General features: G+C 44.0%; 6 protein-coding genes across 8 annotated transcripts; 3 read left to right on the forward strand and 3 right to left on the reverse strand.

The window, feature by feature from the left end:
* Positions 1-24: 24 nt before the first annotated feature.
* On the reverse strand, positions 25-1868 carry Cpr47Ea (Cuticular protein 47Ea). The gene is made up of 4 exons (XM_017250856.3): positions 1809-1868; positions 783-961; positions 644-719; positions 25-578 (listed from the first exon to the last, which is right to left on the reverse strand). The coding sequence occupies exons 2-4, from the start codon at positions 956-958 to the stop codon at positions 423-425; spliced, it is 408 nt and encodes a 135-aa protein (XP_017106345.1). The 5' UTR covers positions 959-961; positions 1809-1868; the 3' UTR covers positions 25-422.
* A 2029-nt stretch (positions 1869-3897) lies between these two features.
* On the forward strand, positions 3898-4721 carry Cpr47Eb (Cuticular protein 47Eb). Its single transcript, XM_017250855.3, has one exon. The coding sequence runs from the start codon at positions 3982-3984 to the stop codon at positions 4606-4608; it is 627 nt and encodes a 208-aa protein (XP_017106344.2). The 5' UTR covers positions 3898-3981; the 3' UTR covers positions 4609-4721.
* A 272-nt stretch (positions 4722-4993) lies between these two features.
* Positions 4994-7179, forward strand: LOC108131422 (mitochondrial sodium/calcium exchanger protein). 2 transcript variants are annotated; one of them, XM_070279034.1, is made up of 5 exons: positions 4994-5287; positions 5368-5752; positions 5811-6316; positions 6370-6604; positions 6665-7179. In XM_070279034.1, the coding sequence occupies exons 1-5, from the start codon at positions 5108-5110 to the stop codon at positions 6925-6927; spliced, it is 1569 nt and encodes a 522-aa protein (XP_070135135.1). In that variant the 5' UTR covers positions 4994-5107; the 3' UTR covers positions 6928-7179. The 2 variants fall into 2 exon arrangements, with proteins under 2 accessions (XP_070135135.1, XP_017105781.2); XM_017250292.3 differs by having other exon boundaries at positions 5349-5752; positions 6665-7177.
* Positions 7180-7320: 141 nt separating this feature from the next.
* Positions 7321-7898, reverse strand: Cpr47Ec (Cuticular protein 47Ec). Its single transcript, XM_017250857.3, has 2 exons — positions 7823-7898; positions 7321-7761 (listed from the first exon to the last, which is right to left on the reverse strand). Exons 1-2 carry the CDS (start codon positions 7832-7834, stop codon positions 7381-7383), a joined length of 393 nt encoding a protein of 130 aa, XP_017106346.2. The 5' UTR covers positions 7835-7898; the 3' UTR covers positions 7321-7380.
* An 801-nt stretch (positions 7899-8699) lies between these two features.
* On the reverse strand, positions 8700-10751 carry Cpr47Ed (Cuticular protein 47Ed). 2 transcript variants are annotated; one of them, XM_017250293.3, is made up of 3 exons: positions 10445-10751; positions 9300-9395; positions 8700-9242 (listed from the first exon to the last, which is right to left on the reverse strand). In XM_017250293.3, exons 2-3 carry the CDS (start codon positions 9309-9311, stop codon positions 8922-8924), a joined length of 333 nt encoding a protein of 110 aa, XP_017105782.2. In that variant the 5' UTR covers positions 9312-9395; positions 10445-10751; the 3' UTR covers positions 8700-8921. The 2 variants fall into 2 exon arrangements, with proteins under 2 accessions (XP_017105782.2, XP_070135164.1); XM_070279063.1 differs by lacking the exon at positions 10445-10751 and adding an exon at positions 9586-10144.
* Positions 10752-12605: 1854 nt separating this feature from the next.
* Positions 12606-14030, forward strand: Cpr47Ee (Cuticular protein 47Ee). The gene is made up of 2 exons (XM_017250439.2): positions 12606-13217; positions 13296-14030. Exons 1-2 carry the CDS (start codon positions 12753-12755, stop codon positions 13938-13940), a joined length of 1110 nt encoding a protein of 369 aa, XP_017105928.2. The 5' UTR covers positions 12606-12752; the 3' UTR covers positions 13941-14030.
* The last annotated feature ends 30 nt before the right edge of the window (positions 14031-14060 follow it).

Genomic DNA, 14060 nt, shown 5'->3' on the forward strand with positions numbered 1-14060 from the left:
ATCAAACAAGAGATATTTGTGCAATATTTGTTTTATTGCTGAGCTTGCGTTACCGTCGTACGACTTTTAACAATCGAATTTACATATTTTACAAATGTTTATGAATCTCACATACAGTTCGTTAAGCACTAAGTAGATTTTAGATTTTAGAATGTAGATTGTTTTGTTTTTTTATAAAATGCACAGATGAAGCACAGAGCTTTTGGGTAAAGAGCCTTGGGAAGGATTGGGGTCGCGAAAGTGCAATGAAAACGGTGGGGGAAACGATGAAATGGATGACCTCTCACGAGCAGCTGCTCCTTTCTCAACATTCTGCCTCTGGTTCACTTTTCGCGGGCCAGACCCACTATCTGGGCCCACAACAATACGATTGCCAACTTGATGAAGATTTAGAACAGATGTGGGATGTGGAAAGTCCATGATTATTTGAAGAAGCGTCCAGGAGCGCCGGCAGCGCGGACAGGTGGGGGTGTGGGTATGTGGGCTCCTTCGGCGCGGTATCCATTCTCATCAGCAATGTAGGTGATGGTGTAGACGACGCCATCGGGTCCGGTGTACGAGTACGAGCCTTGCATCACCTGTGAAGGTTAATCCCCAAAAGCATGCTACAGAAGGTGCTCAGTTGGCCCAAAAGTCGACTCACCTGAGCTTCCACCTGAGTACCCGGGTTCTTCAGGTAACCAGCCTCATCAGCGCGAATTCCATTGCTTGTTTCGTAGCTAAAATGGCAATTGTAATTAAAAAACTTGATACAATTGCATAAAAAGTATCTCAAGACTGACTTGTACTGGTAGGAGCCATCGGGATTGAGGTCAAAGTTCTGCTTCAGTATCACTGCATTGGCATCGAAGGAGTTGCCGCGTGGCGGGGGCAGTCCACGTTGTGGCAGGGCCTGCACGAAACTGAGGCAGCAGAGCGCCAGGGCGATGGCTGCAAAGGAGGCGTGGGTGAGCGGCATGACCTTTACCGGGAGAAGAATAAGTCGGAGTGGGTGGTTAAATAGAGTCATAAGTAAGTAACTGAAGTTTACGACGTTGGTGTTCGATTGAGTTGCCGGCGGCTTTGTCTTTGAATGTCAAACTCGTTGCTTCGCAATTAGCTGATTGGCTTTTAGCGATTTTGAAAGTTCTGCGACTGATGATGATTATGATATCGAAGGTCGTGGGAATAATATCCATATATGGTGATTAGAAAGTATTATTTTTTTAGGATTTTACAGGAAGTCCTTATACGGTCAAAAAGCCCTTTAGCTTACAAAATGTACTACAAGTTCTCGGAGGATAATTTGGCTGATCTTCCTGATATGTTTCCAGAAATTATGGATTTCTAGTTCTATAATACTCTGAATTGTACTTGTCCTTCTAGAGTTTCTTTACTACAATTATACTATTCTATGTCCTTTCTGAATTTTTTTTAGTTAAACTTATTTTATATGTTTTCTAGATTTTTCTTAACAGCATTCTAGATTTATTTTTCTTTAGTCCTTAATATTTGCTTTAGAAATTCCTAAATATTACTATGTAAAAAATGTACAGGACCTATAATATCTTATAATTCTTTAAATGATCTATCTTCTTGGTTTAAAGGTAGGATAATTAACTTTTCCTTTAATTTATGTTTAGTCCTTTTTTTAACCCATAATAGAACGGTTTTTTGATGACTCCTTTTGATTTATTTGTCGCCTAAGATTCCAGACATAGGGCCTAGGAGTCTTTGGTTCACTTTTTGTGACTTTAAAGTCGATCTGGTCAGTTTGTTTTAATCCTGCGAACAGGATATACCGCACCACAATTAGAACTCAAACTCACTTCGAATTCGCGACTTGATTATCGGTTAAATGAAACTGCCCGTCTGCGCTGGGAGGCTCGTCAAAAGTGCTTTGACTTGGCTGCAGTTGCCACAAAGGTTTTTATACAGAAATTGCATTCACTGCAGCAGCCGCAGCAGTCGCAGCAACAATCTCAGCAGCAGCAGCAGCAGCCGAGCAGCGGCCGAAGCAGCGACAGCATCCGCAACAAGATGAAGTTCCAAGAGGGGTTAGGCAGGAGGGCGGGGCATGGGGGCCTCATCTCGGAGAGGGGGCGGAGAACAAACAGTGTTTGTCAGCAGAATCGGAAGAGGTGCCAGTGGCTGTTCCAGTACCCACTACCTGTACCACGTAGCGTATGCGCAACGAGTTTCAAATGCAAATGGGCGTTGCGCATACGCCGTGTATGCAGCTTACTTCTCGCCGTGTTTTCTGTTTTTTTTTTTTGTAATTTATGGGAATTAGCAATGCGAACTTCATTTGATTAGTGCCCCCGCTCCGCTGGCTGCAATAATTCGTTAAGTCAAATATTAATTAAAAGATTACAGATGTTGCAATTGGCATCGATTTGATGAATTGGCCATTTGGTTACATCAAGCCGATGGTATCAGTATCGCTAGCATTTCATATTGACATTTCAATGTGCCGCGGGTCGGGGCGTTGCCAAACTTGTCATTTTGAATGCATCGTTAAAGAGCATTATGAGGCTTTTGTCTTATTTTGCGGTTAGTCGGTTAGTCTGCCCTTTTTGGCCAATTTCGCTGACCAGGTCAGGCCACTCCCGTTGCACCAGTTAGGCTACTGCCCTCCGCTCCCTTTGTTCCCATTTTGCCGGCCGGCTAATGCAACTTATTTTTTGGGTTACTTCTGGCTTAAACTTTAAACTTTGCCAACGTGTAGGAAATGTCAGTTGCAATTCATAAAAATTACGGCAATAACTGCAAGGAAAATCCAGTAACTGTGGATTCATTTCATTTCTACATTAAAAGAAATTCCTATTCAAAGTTTTTACTAGTTAATGAGCTTTAAATACTAAAGACATACAAATTTTCTCAGTGTAACTACCTTGCTGCTGTGAAGATGATCACGAACATGATGAACATCGCCCGAGATTACAGCCAACACCATCCGCCCCCTCTCGCTTTTAGCTGCTTTTTGAAGTTGGCTTTCAGTTGGTTTTCCTTTTCGTACGTTTTCCATGTTACTTGGCCAATTTCGCGGTTGCCCGCGTTTTGTTTTGGCCTTCGCGCTGCTTTTTTTTTTCCTCTTTTTTGGCCAAATTGCAGTTTGGCGGAGAGGAAGAGCTTTTCGGCCATCGTTGGCAGCGTCGGTTTACTACATTTTTCACATTTGACATACAATTTGACAGAGATTGGCTTACTCACCATCAGTTTATAGTTTTTTTTTTCTTCACCACACAATTTCCCGTGTGATGGGTGATCGCGTGCGATCCGAAAACTGGATATGTGAGTGCATTTTAAGCGAACATCAAATGTATCTTAATTTATGCCCCTTTGTCTACTGGAGCGTGTGCAAATATGCACTAAATATGCTAATGGAGTGCAGTTTCCTAAACATTCGGAATCAATCAGATGTTCGCATGGATATCCATCTTTTTTTTTTTTTGGGCATTCCGAGTGATGGATCGACTTCCAACCGCCAACTGGAAACAAGTTTATGACGTGTGTGAGTCTTGTTAACCTGTTCGTATGGGAATTTCAACTATTGCCGGAATTCTTGGAGAAGCTCTTGACTCGACATAGTATGTGGATTATGGGATCGCCCAAAATTCGCACTCATTACAGGGCCCCGCATCTTCGGAGTGACCTCTCCGCTTCGATCTCCGAAACAAAGCTGAATCATAAATATGCAAATCTCGTTTCGGCTGTGAGTGTTTTATTAAATCACATTCTGCCCGCTTCCATAGAATTTCTTTGGTGTTTTGACGATTTGTTTTGTTTCTTTTTCTTTCAGTTTATATATTTTTTTTTGTTTTAGGATTTTTTTCGGTGGTGGCGTAATGGACTGGAAGATGCTAATTCGCGGCTGCTGCGCACATCAAGTGGCGATATATAAAAGCCTGGTCAGAAGATGTGGTAAGTCAGTCATCGGTTATTGCCAAGGAAAGCATCACACACCTTCTCCCAACACTCAAACTCAAAAACCAACAAAAAATGTTCAAGATTGCCGTCTGTTTGTTCGCTCTGGCCAGTGGAGCCTTGGCCGCCAGTATTGGCCAAATTAGCACCACCACCGAGAAACGCGAAATTGTGCCACTGTTGAAGTTCGAGACCGAGAAGCAGCCCGATGGATCCTTCCATTTCATGTACGAGGGCGGCGATCAGTCCTACCGCCAGGAACAGGGTGTGGTCGTGGATGCCGGCACCGAGGAGGAAGCCCTCGAGGTTTCCGGCTCCTACCGCTACATAGATGCCGATGGCAACACCGTCGAGGTTCACTACACAGCCGGCAAGAATGGATTCGTTCCCGTGGGCACCATCATTCCCAGTGAGATCACCGCCCTGGCTAAGGCCGCCGCTGACCTGCCCAAGGTGCCCGAGGAGGAGTACAAGCTCCGCAAGGGACGCTCCCAGGATGTGGAGCAGGAGGTTGCTGCTGCTGCTCCCAAGGAGAAAGAGGTTGTCGTGGAGAAGGAGGTGCCTGCCCTGAAGTCCGACGCCGTGGCCGCCGAGTCCCAGGTGGTGCCCGTGCAGGTGGTGCTCGATGCCGTGCCCGAGGCGGAGGTCAAGCCCGCCGTCGAGGCCGAGAAGAAGGTGGAGGAGGAGACCAAGACTGCCTAAGCTCTAGCCCTATAGCCATATAGCTACTAAGTATTCTATAATTTTAAAACCAAGTGCAATCCTAATTTAACTGGCTAGTAATAAAACGATTTCTTATCTCGAACGAACTTAAATCCGCCTTTGAACCAATTTATTGAGCGACAGCAGCTGCATGTGAAATGCGGACTCTATTCTGCATTCTAAAAACAAATAATAATTATTTAAATGGTTAGTGCTAATTTAAGCAGACATCAGGTTGCGATAAATGATCAGCGCAAGCAACAAAGTTGGTATAGAAAGCATATATATTAGATTACATTAAAAAATCAAGATAAAGCTATAAAAGATAAAGACCTTTTAAAATAAAGACCCCCAAGAAAGTAATGGAAGAAAAGCAAACGTTTGTATTTCAATCGGTTTTTTTCTATTTGAATTAAAAATAAGTTTACTGAATCTTTAGCAAAATGATACGGGGTGAGTCTATTTGTATAAATGTCAACCAACTCCCTGAGCCACAAAGATGCCACTACGTGTTAAACACCAACGACTGCACCTCCAACATGAATCTGGTCAACTATCTGGACTGGCACTACTGCCACTTGGACACCCGCAACAAGTTCAACACCTTCTGGAGTGTACTGTTTATGGCGATCCTATTGATCTACATCTTCTGGATGATGCAATTGGCGATAATCCATCAGTGAGTACCAACATAAGTAGTCACCGCCGAAACACTCATCACTTTCCGAGTACCATTCAAGCTTCTGTCCTCTTTTGAAGAGTATTGCGGATGCACTCCGGCTGAATGAGAGCACGGCAGGAGTTACTGTGCTGGCCATTGCCAATGGATCTCCAGATCTGTTCACAACCATCGCTGCTGGATTACCGATCAGCAGCAACTCCTTCCTTTCCTGCGCCGCCGTCACCATGTTCCTGCACATTTTTGTGGCTGGGCTGGTGATGCTCACCAATCCATTCTATGTCGAGGCGAATTACTTTATTCGGGACTTTGGCTTTCTATTCGTGAACACCGCCTATATGGACTACCTCCACAAGCGGCGGGAGGGCATCGGCTTGGAGCACACAATACCGGCGGCCCTTATATTCATTTTTTATGTCGCCACGGCTGTTGTGGACCAGCAACTGCTCAAGTCCCAAGTTAAAGGTATTCTTACTGATCAGATTCAAAGAAAATCCAAGCCTTTCATTCGAAAACTCCTTAGCTCTCGAGCGAAAGCGAAGTTCTTTCTATGATGACTACGATGACTACGACAATGAACTTTTAGAAAACCTAATGCCGCAGACTCAGCTTCCGATAAGACGGCATACAGTGATTCGACACTCTCACACTTCAGGACACCGAAACAAACACCTGTTTCTTCAATTCTGGCGATCCATTTTCCTTTTTAATTTTGCCCGCTACCGGGAGGCCACCTTCCTGGTGAGGGCCTATCTGATACTCAAGGAGCCCATTGAAATGGCCCTCCGTCTACTGATTCCGGTGGTGGATGTGGAGCAGCCCCTTCACGGCTGGTCCAAGCTCCTCTACGTTATCCAGATTAACCTGGTGCCCACCTACTGTTCCTATATATTGGGTGAGGCTGTGCGCGTTCAAATGATGCCGAAAATAAACTTGCCCATATGTTTTGTCGTTTGGGTGGCAGTGTTTCCTCTAAGCGTAATCGTATTTTTTTGCACTCGCACCGATACAAGACCAAAAATATTTAGAGTAAGTTTTAAACAATATAATCATAGATTTTATTTTAGAAAATATTGTTTCAGTTTACATCGATATTTGCGTTTTTGGGCTCCATCTTAATTATATTTATCCTTACATCGGAGCTATATGCCATGTTCTTCACCCTCTCGACCATCATGCAAATGAGCCACCAATTCTCCACCGCCACTGTCATTTGTTGGGCTGTCCAGAGCAGATCTCTGGTCACCAATCTCAACCTGGCCCATCAGGGTTGGCCCAGAATGGCTTTTACCGCCACTTTTTCTTCGCCTGTCTTCAGTAAGTTTTGTCTTTGATTTAAATCTAATATTAGTCATCGACAATAATCCATATTTGTAGCCACTTTTGCATTTTTGGCACTACCCCTGCTCTTTCAGACGATTAAGGCCTATCCCGATAGATATCAACCCAGTGAGGGTTCGTATGGAGAGACAGCTTGCATCTTTTTGGAGGTGGGTATGTTCTTCTCGTTGATCTCCGCCATGACCACCAACTTCAAGATGCGACGAGCCTGCGGCTTCCTTCTGGTGACTTACTATCTGTTCTACGTGGGCGTACTGATACTCCTGGAAACCCAATGTATCCATCCATATGGCGTGTGAGCTAATAGTGCCGATCCCCCAAAAAAAAAACGTTCTTTCTCCATTAGTTATGCTAATTCCCGACATGATTTATGCCTCATTAAATGGCCAATTTTGATCCCTTGGCTTTTGGCTTCTTCATTAGGTCTTTGTTTCGTTTAATTCGATGTGTCGTTGATCAAAGCTAATGGCTAATGTAATAAAGTATTGAAGCAGGTGCTTCGATTGTGCCCCCAGGGCAGACCTCACTGTACCGGCAAAAGTGGACAAACGTGTGTTTAATCATACGGAATCCCAGACGACGACGACGACGGCGATACTATGCCAACGTTGAGTCTCTGTTTTCAAGGTCTCTTTTGGTAGGTAATCCCCAGACACAGAGAGAAAAAATGCTTCGAATGTAGATCAGATAGTTTTTTTTTTTGGTCTATTTACAACGCGTTGGCTGGAAACTAACTTCTAAGAGATCTTGGCTTAGTGCAGCTCTGACTTCTCCGGTAACTTGGGCAAATCCTTGGCAGCCTCAGCCACGGCTGTGATTTCAGGGTTAATACTCGTTCCATATGGAACGAATCCATTCTTTCCGGCAGTGTAGAACACCTCGATTTCCTGGCCCAGGTCGTTAACGTATTTGTAGGATCCCTTAACCTCAAGGGCCTCGTCTTCGGTGCCCTTGTCTTGGATTGTAGCCTCCTCGTTGTGGACGATGCCATTGCCGGTTTCGTAGGCAGAATCGTAGGATCCATCGGGACGTTTGTTAACCTCTGATTTGAGAACGGGGATGATTTCCTTTTCAAGGCCCTCGGGAAAGGCAAAGGCAACGGTGGCCAGGGCAGCCAGGACGAAGAGGGGCAGCTAGAAGAGGATTTTATCCTTAGTTTCAAACAGTTATATCCCGATTATATAATCCACTTACGAGCTTGTTCATTTTGTTGGTCTGGGGGAGCGTAGAAAGCGAGAGTTAAAACGCGTGTGAAGTCAATGCGTCTGGGCCAGTTGGCTTTTATAGTGGCTCACTCCTGCTGCCAAATTTTAAACATGCCAAACATGTTTGCATCCCGTTTTTATGTGGACGCTACGTCCGAATACTTCAAATATTCAATTCGGCTTAAATGTCAAGGTCCCACTCTGTGGGTCAGTCTTTTCGGTAGTCTAGTTTGTGACAAGAAAATGTGTCACAGTGCCAAAAGCACTTGTGAGTCAGTCTTGTATTTGGGATTGATGACACCGATCAGTGCATCCATTAACAGCCTCTGCAACTGCATAATTCACATAGAAATCGCACCCACTCGCCAGCCAGGTGTCGCGATTAATCAGTCGCACCTCATCCAGTCACACCAATCCCAGAAATGTGTAAAATGTCAGCATTGATGCAATTTATATTATGATCTGATGCAGTTCGCCCAGGGCATTATCCAATCGATCGCATCGACATCTTCTCCGGCTGACAACAAACGACTCGATTCAGAATCGCGATGGGGCGCATCAGTAATTTCATTTGCATTCGGGCGCCATTAATTCAATCATCGGTAGTTCCGCGAGGAACAATTTATAATAATAAACGATCGGGTGATAAATACAAATTCATTTCACTGCACCGAACGACATTTGGCTTTCAGTTTTTTGGCCAAAAAGGGCAAGCTATTGCCACAATTTATAACTCTGACAGCTTAACTAATTTTCGAAATCTGCCGCAAATTAAATATCCAAACGATGAGCTGGACTGTGCACTCAAAAAAAAAATCTTAAAAAATAAAGAATCTATTTAAAATCTTTGTTTATATATTTTTTTAACTATAAGTCTTATTTTAATAAGTATCTGATATATATTATGATTTTTTTCTGTGTGCCGCTCCTTGGCTCCAAAACTGAGCACTCAACTGGCCCGTTTTCACAAACCTGGATCGGCGGCCGGCTTTGGTAATCGTCTGGCTAGCATTTGGCAGGAATGTGTGCCCCATCAAAGCTAATGGCTCTATAGATATTTATTTTTAGCTTCCCCCTGGCCAATTGTCTCAACTGGCTTCTACATTATACTTGACTCGAGACAAGAAACCATTGTCGCCGTCTGCCGAGTAGCTGACTTCCACCTTTTGGCCACTTTGGCTGTCGACATAGCTATATATGCCGGACACCTCCAGATCACCGTCCAATTCTTTCAGTTGCGGGTCCTTGACTATTCCGACCTCTTCGCGATAACTGCCATTGGGCGACTCGTACAAGAAGAAATAGGAGCCATCCAGTTCTTGCTTGAAGATCTGATGCTTTGGTCCATCAATGGCAGCACTCTCAGCGGGCCAACTCCAAAGAAGTTGGCTAAAGGCCAAGATCCATAACTGGTGGAGAACGGAGGAGTCAGTTATCATACGACTTGAGCGTGGCTAGCCACTTACCAATGCGAACATGATTTATGCAAATACTGGGCGCGGACAAAAGATTCTGCGCTTTTTATAGCACTCTGGACTTCCAAAACAGTTGGCCATTTCTTTCTACACGGAAAAAAAGATAATTTTTTTGGTATAAGAATGATGTAATTTAGACATCAAGGCCTTAAATGATTAATGTTATTAATTTCCTAATAGAAGCTTTTTGTTGCTACCTCTTTAAAATCAAAACCTAATAGTGTATTGAAAGAGTATCTGTAGGACCTATAAATATATCAAAGAAAGAAATGCTAACCGGACTTTCTTTTTAATCTAGTTCTTTGGTTTCTGTGTAGCCATTGTTATGCAATCTGGAATGCTTTTGAGGTCAGTAGAAAGTAGCAAAGCGAGTATTCTGGGGGTTAAGCCACAAAAGAGTTCGTTGATCCATAGATTTGCAATTCAAATGCCCATTAGTAGTAGTTTCGCCCAGATAAACTGTCATGTTTACAATGCAGATAGCATCGTTTACATATGCCACAGTTGTGTGGGGGCAGCTGAGAAGGTGCAGCAGCTAATAAAATTTGTCAAATTCTCCACAGCTGACTGTGTGGCATTGTGGCAAGCGAAAGGTGCAGAAATGGTAACGGCTGACTGGCTGCAAATCGCTTCCATGCAAATTCCAATTCGGAATTCTGAATTCCGAGTTTCTGTTACAGTGGGTGGGCACCTCTCGGCGCTATTGAGAGTGAGAAGCGGCTAACATTTATGGCAAAAACTAACACAGCCAAGACAAAAAAGAATTCAATAATAATTTCCAGCAATTTCGCAATGTTGCAGCAACAGCAGCAGCAGCATCAAAAGCAACAGCATCTGCGGCAGAAGTTGCATTTTGGCATTTGCCTTGGCCCGCCCAGTTCCAATTTCCAGTTCCACTTGCCAAAGTGCTCTGGCCAGGCTTTCGGGCAACGTGTTAATAAATTGATTCTCTGGGGCTCCCCCAAGTTGCCGAGTCGAATTTGAATCCCTCTTGCAATTGATGCACTTGAAGAAAAAGGGGGAGGCACTATGTATTAGAAACCCCTAGAACCTCTTCCTAAGTTTCTCATGAAACTAGACCACTCTTTGCCTCCTTGTAGATCCTTCCCTTTCTACCAACTTCAAGGATTTCTCACCGTGTCTATCTACTGAGCGGCATTTTTGACGCGCCTGCCACAGAAGTGGAAACTCATTAATGTAGATTGGAAGCTGCAATGCCAGCGAGGTCATAATTCAGAGCTGCGACACATTAACCTTTAGCCAAGATCTACCAGCCGGAACCAGAAGCCTTACAGCCAGATAGTCGGCAAGAATCAGCAGTCGAACTACGCACAGCCACAAAGTAAATCAATTAGCCCCGCTGGCGGTCATAATTTCTAGTTAATGGAATTACGAAATGTCAAAGCCCCAACTGCACTGGAAAACATTTGAAACATCACTAGATGCAGTGCAACTTTCAGGCCATGGTCTATTAATAATCGTCGCATTCGTTGCTGTCCAACTTTGGCTCTAACTTGAATTTGAGGCTCTGACAATACGATGCTGCAGTCGGAATCGTGGGAGGAGTGTCCGACCCGACCCGGCTTTAATGCGGTTTGCTCATCGAGCCACAACACGGTGTTGTCTCGCATTTCTGCATAAATTTGGCGAGCCATTTTTTATTCGTATACCCCATCCCCCATACGCCATACTCCTCCCCGGCATCATCATTCACTTGGGCTCTATTTCGGCGCTTTGTCTTCCAGTTTTTTTCCTTTTATTTTTTTGGTAAATTATTCAAATGGCAAATCAATCTTGCCACTCTTGGCCAATGTGGGGCAAACACAAAAGTATAATTAATATTGGGCACTCGCAGATGAATAACTTATGGGGTTAATTTGTAAAAATAAATGGGGGCAGTCCAATAATTATATAATAATTAAATCAAGGTGTTATCTCTAATAATATGATTAATTTGGGCTATTAGGGTTTGGGTAATAAAAATAAATGATATTATACTAAAACTATAATTAAAATAAGTAATATAAATCATATTTAAGATGCCAATCGTGGAAACTGCTGCTTTGCAATATAAAATAAAACATTTTTATAATATAATGTGAAAATAATAAATAAAATATAAAGTGTATAAGTATGTTTAGCCCATAGTTACTTTTTAAGTTTACTTTAAGTTTGATATAAAATAACCAAGTAGCTGCAGGGCATTATGATGTTCTTCTGGCCTAATGTGGAACCTATCTTTCCCCTATTTAGTAGCCTTCTTTTAGGCTGGCTATTAAAAACCATAATTTTTAAGTTACTGCATGCATCTAGGCTAGATTAGAAAAAACAAAAACCACTTCAGAAAATTTTAAGAAAATTCATACTACCCTTTTAACCATCAACACACTCCATGATAAACCTATAATTACATTTTGCAAAAATAATACTTAACAAGCCCAACATGATTTGGCAATATCGTTGACCCTGACTAGCCCTGGAAAACCTCATCAGAAATTAGCATAAGGCAATTATAGTTTAAGCTGGAACATGGAATAAGACATGTTCGAATTTTAATGGCAGCTCGAACAGATGACAAATGAGAACGGGTGAAAAGTATCTGTCAGATACGAGGCAATTATAAATGAGTGACTGCAAACGCAGCACACCTCGACGTGCGGGGGATTGCTCATGATGAATAACCCCACTGGAGCGTGCAAATACACAAATCCAAAAACAATGGATCACCTACGGCTCCAAAACTCTCAGGCTATCCTGGAGATAGAGATATGCTTTTGGTAAATGATGCTTTTGCATCGGGTTGAGGTCCGACTGGCACCTTGACCACCAGCTGAAGCCGAGTTCCAGCACATAACTCACACAAACACCTTCGAGGCAGATGAGAAGACAAGTGCTGGAGCAAAAAGCCAAGAATTTGCATACGTTAGCCCTGCATCATAAACAAGTGCGCCGAAGATTAGAGTACGGGGCCAGGCCACCATGAAGATATCAATCAGCCAAACGAAATTCGTTTGTCCTTCTGTCAATGGCCAATAAAAAACCAATAAAGCTGCCAAGCCAGCGGCTTGTTAACACGCAGATAAATTACACTGGACCTGGTTCTGGCTTCATATATTTTTTTTTCCAGTAATGTGCACAGGAAGCGGCCAGGTCGCTGGGTCGATTGTTTTTACGCTGGAAGTAAGCTTTAGGGCCTACTCCGCTATATGTACCGACATAGGTATATGGCAACATCACTATGAAATCGCATAAATACGGCTAGCGGTAAGAATAGCAATTGCAGTCGTGGCACGGCTTTCAAACAGTGATATTCCGAGTGACTTGAGATCTGAAAATCGGTTGTGTGTTTCCCAGCTATAATTCAGTGCGAAAGTGAGACGTCGTCGAATTTATCGAGCGTGTAATTTCTCGAGATTTATGATCCACCGCCCACTGACAGGCTAAATGTCCAGACCCCGCTATCCCCGGTCCACCGCGAGGCACCTCCGATGGGTGGCCTGTTTGCTGGCCAGTCTTTGGCTATCGGCTTGTCGAGCCCAGTTGCCAGGGACAGGATTCCAAGGACAGCGACCATTGCAGCCGATCCAGCCTCTACAGCAACAGAATAATCCATTTCAAAGACGCCAGCCCAATCCGGTTCAGGGCCAAGGACTATTTCCGGGCCAGAGGAATCCTTTGAACCCGCTGGCCAATCCTTTGGCTCCTGCTCTGACCGGAGCTGCTGGCCTGCAGAATCCCTATAATCGTTATAATCAATATAATCAAAACTATGTACCGATCACTGCCTACCAGAACGAGCTCAACCTGGATGGAAGTTTCTCCTATGGATACTCGACTGCCGATGGAACCACAGCACAGGCGCAGGGATATGTCAAGAATCTGGGCTATGGAGAAGGAGTTGAGGCTCAGGTGGGTTTGTCTTCAAGTCTTCTTTTCAACTTTAGCAATTAAACCTGTATTTTTTTATAACATTCCTTGTCCCTTTAGGTCATCCAGGGCTCCTATTCGTACACCTCCCCGGAGGGTACTCCCATTACGGTTCGGTATATTGCCGACGAGAATGGATTCCGAGCGGAAGGAACTGGCATTCCTGCCTCCCCGCAGTACTTTCTGGGTGCCCAACAGTATCAGCAAGGTGTTCTAAATCCCAATTTAAATCCGTACCAGACTCCCTTCCGGCAACTGCCACCTCCGCTGCCCAACGCCCCCTTTCGCCCGCAGCTCCCTGGCCAACAGCCATTGAATCCATTGCAGCAGCAACAACAGAATCAGCTGCAACAGCAGCAACAACGAAACTTCCAGCAGCAGCAACAGCAACAGAACTCTGGACAATATCAGCCAGATCAGCCGTTCAATCAGTTGCACGCCGGACACCTCTCCGGGCAATATGCCGGACAATTTGGCCAGCATTTCGGAAGTAATCTTACGACCCAGCAGCAGCAAAACCTCAACCAGCAACAGCAGCAGCAACAGCAACAGCAACAGCAGCAACAGCAGAAAGAGCAGCAACAGAATGAGCAGCAGCAACAGGCTCTTATAACCCAACAACTAAGAGGCAGACCCAGTCAATTGGTGGACCCATATGGCTATAACCAGTATGGCCGACGCTTCAAGAAGTCACCAAAGAAATGATCGGGGCACTTCCATTGAAACAATTATTTCATTTAGTCTTCGATGTAGTCACAACTCAAAGGCATGAAATACATGCAACAGAAAAGTCAATATACTGCTTTCTTTTATTCTTCTTAAAAA

Source organism: Drosophila bipectinata, chromosome 2R (genome assembly GCF_030179905.1).
Source record: "Drosophila bipectinata strain 14024-0381.07 chromosome 2R, DbipHiC1v2, whole genome shotgun sequence".
In the NCBI taxonomy this organism is placed as follows: Eukaryota; Metazoa; Arthropoda; class Insecta; order Diptera; family Drosophilidae; genus Drosophila; species Drosophila bipectinata.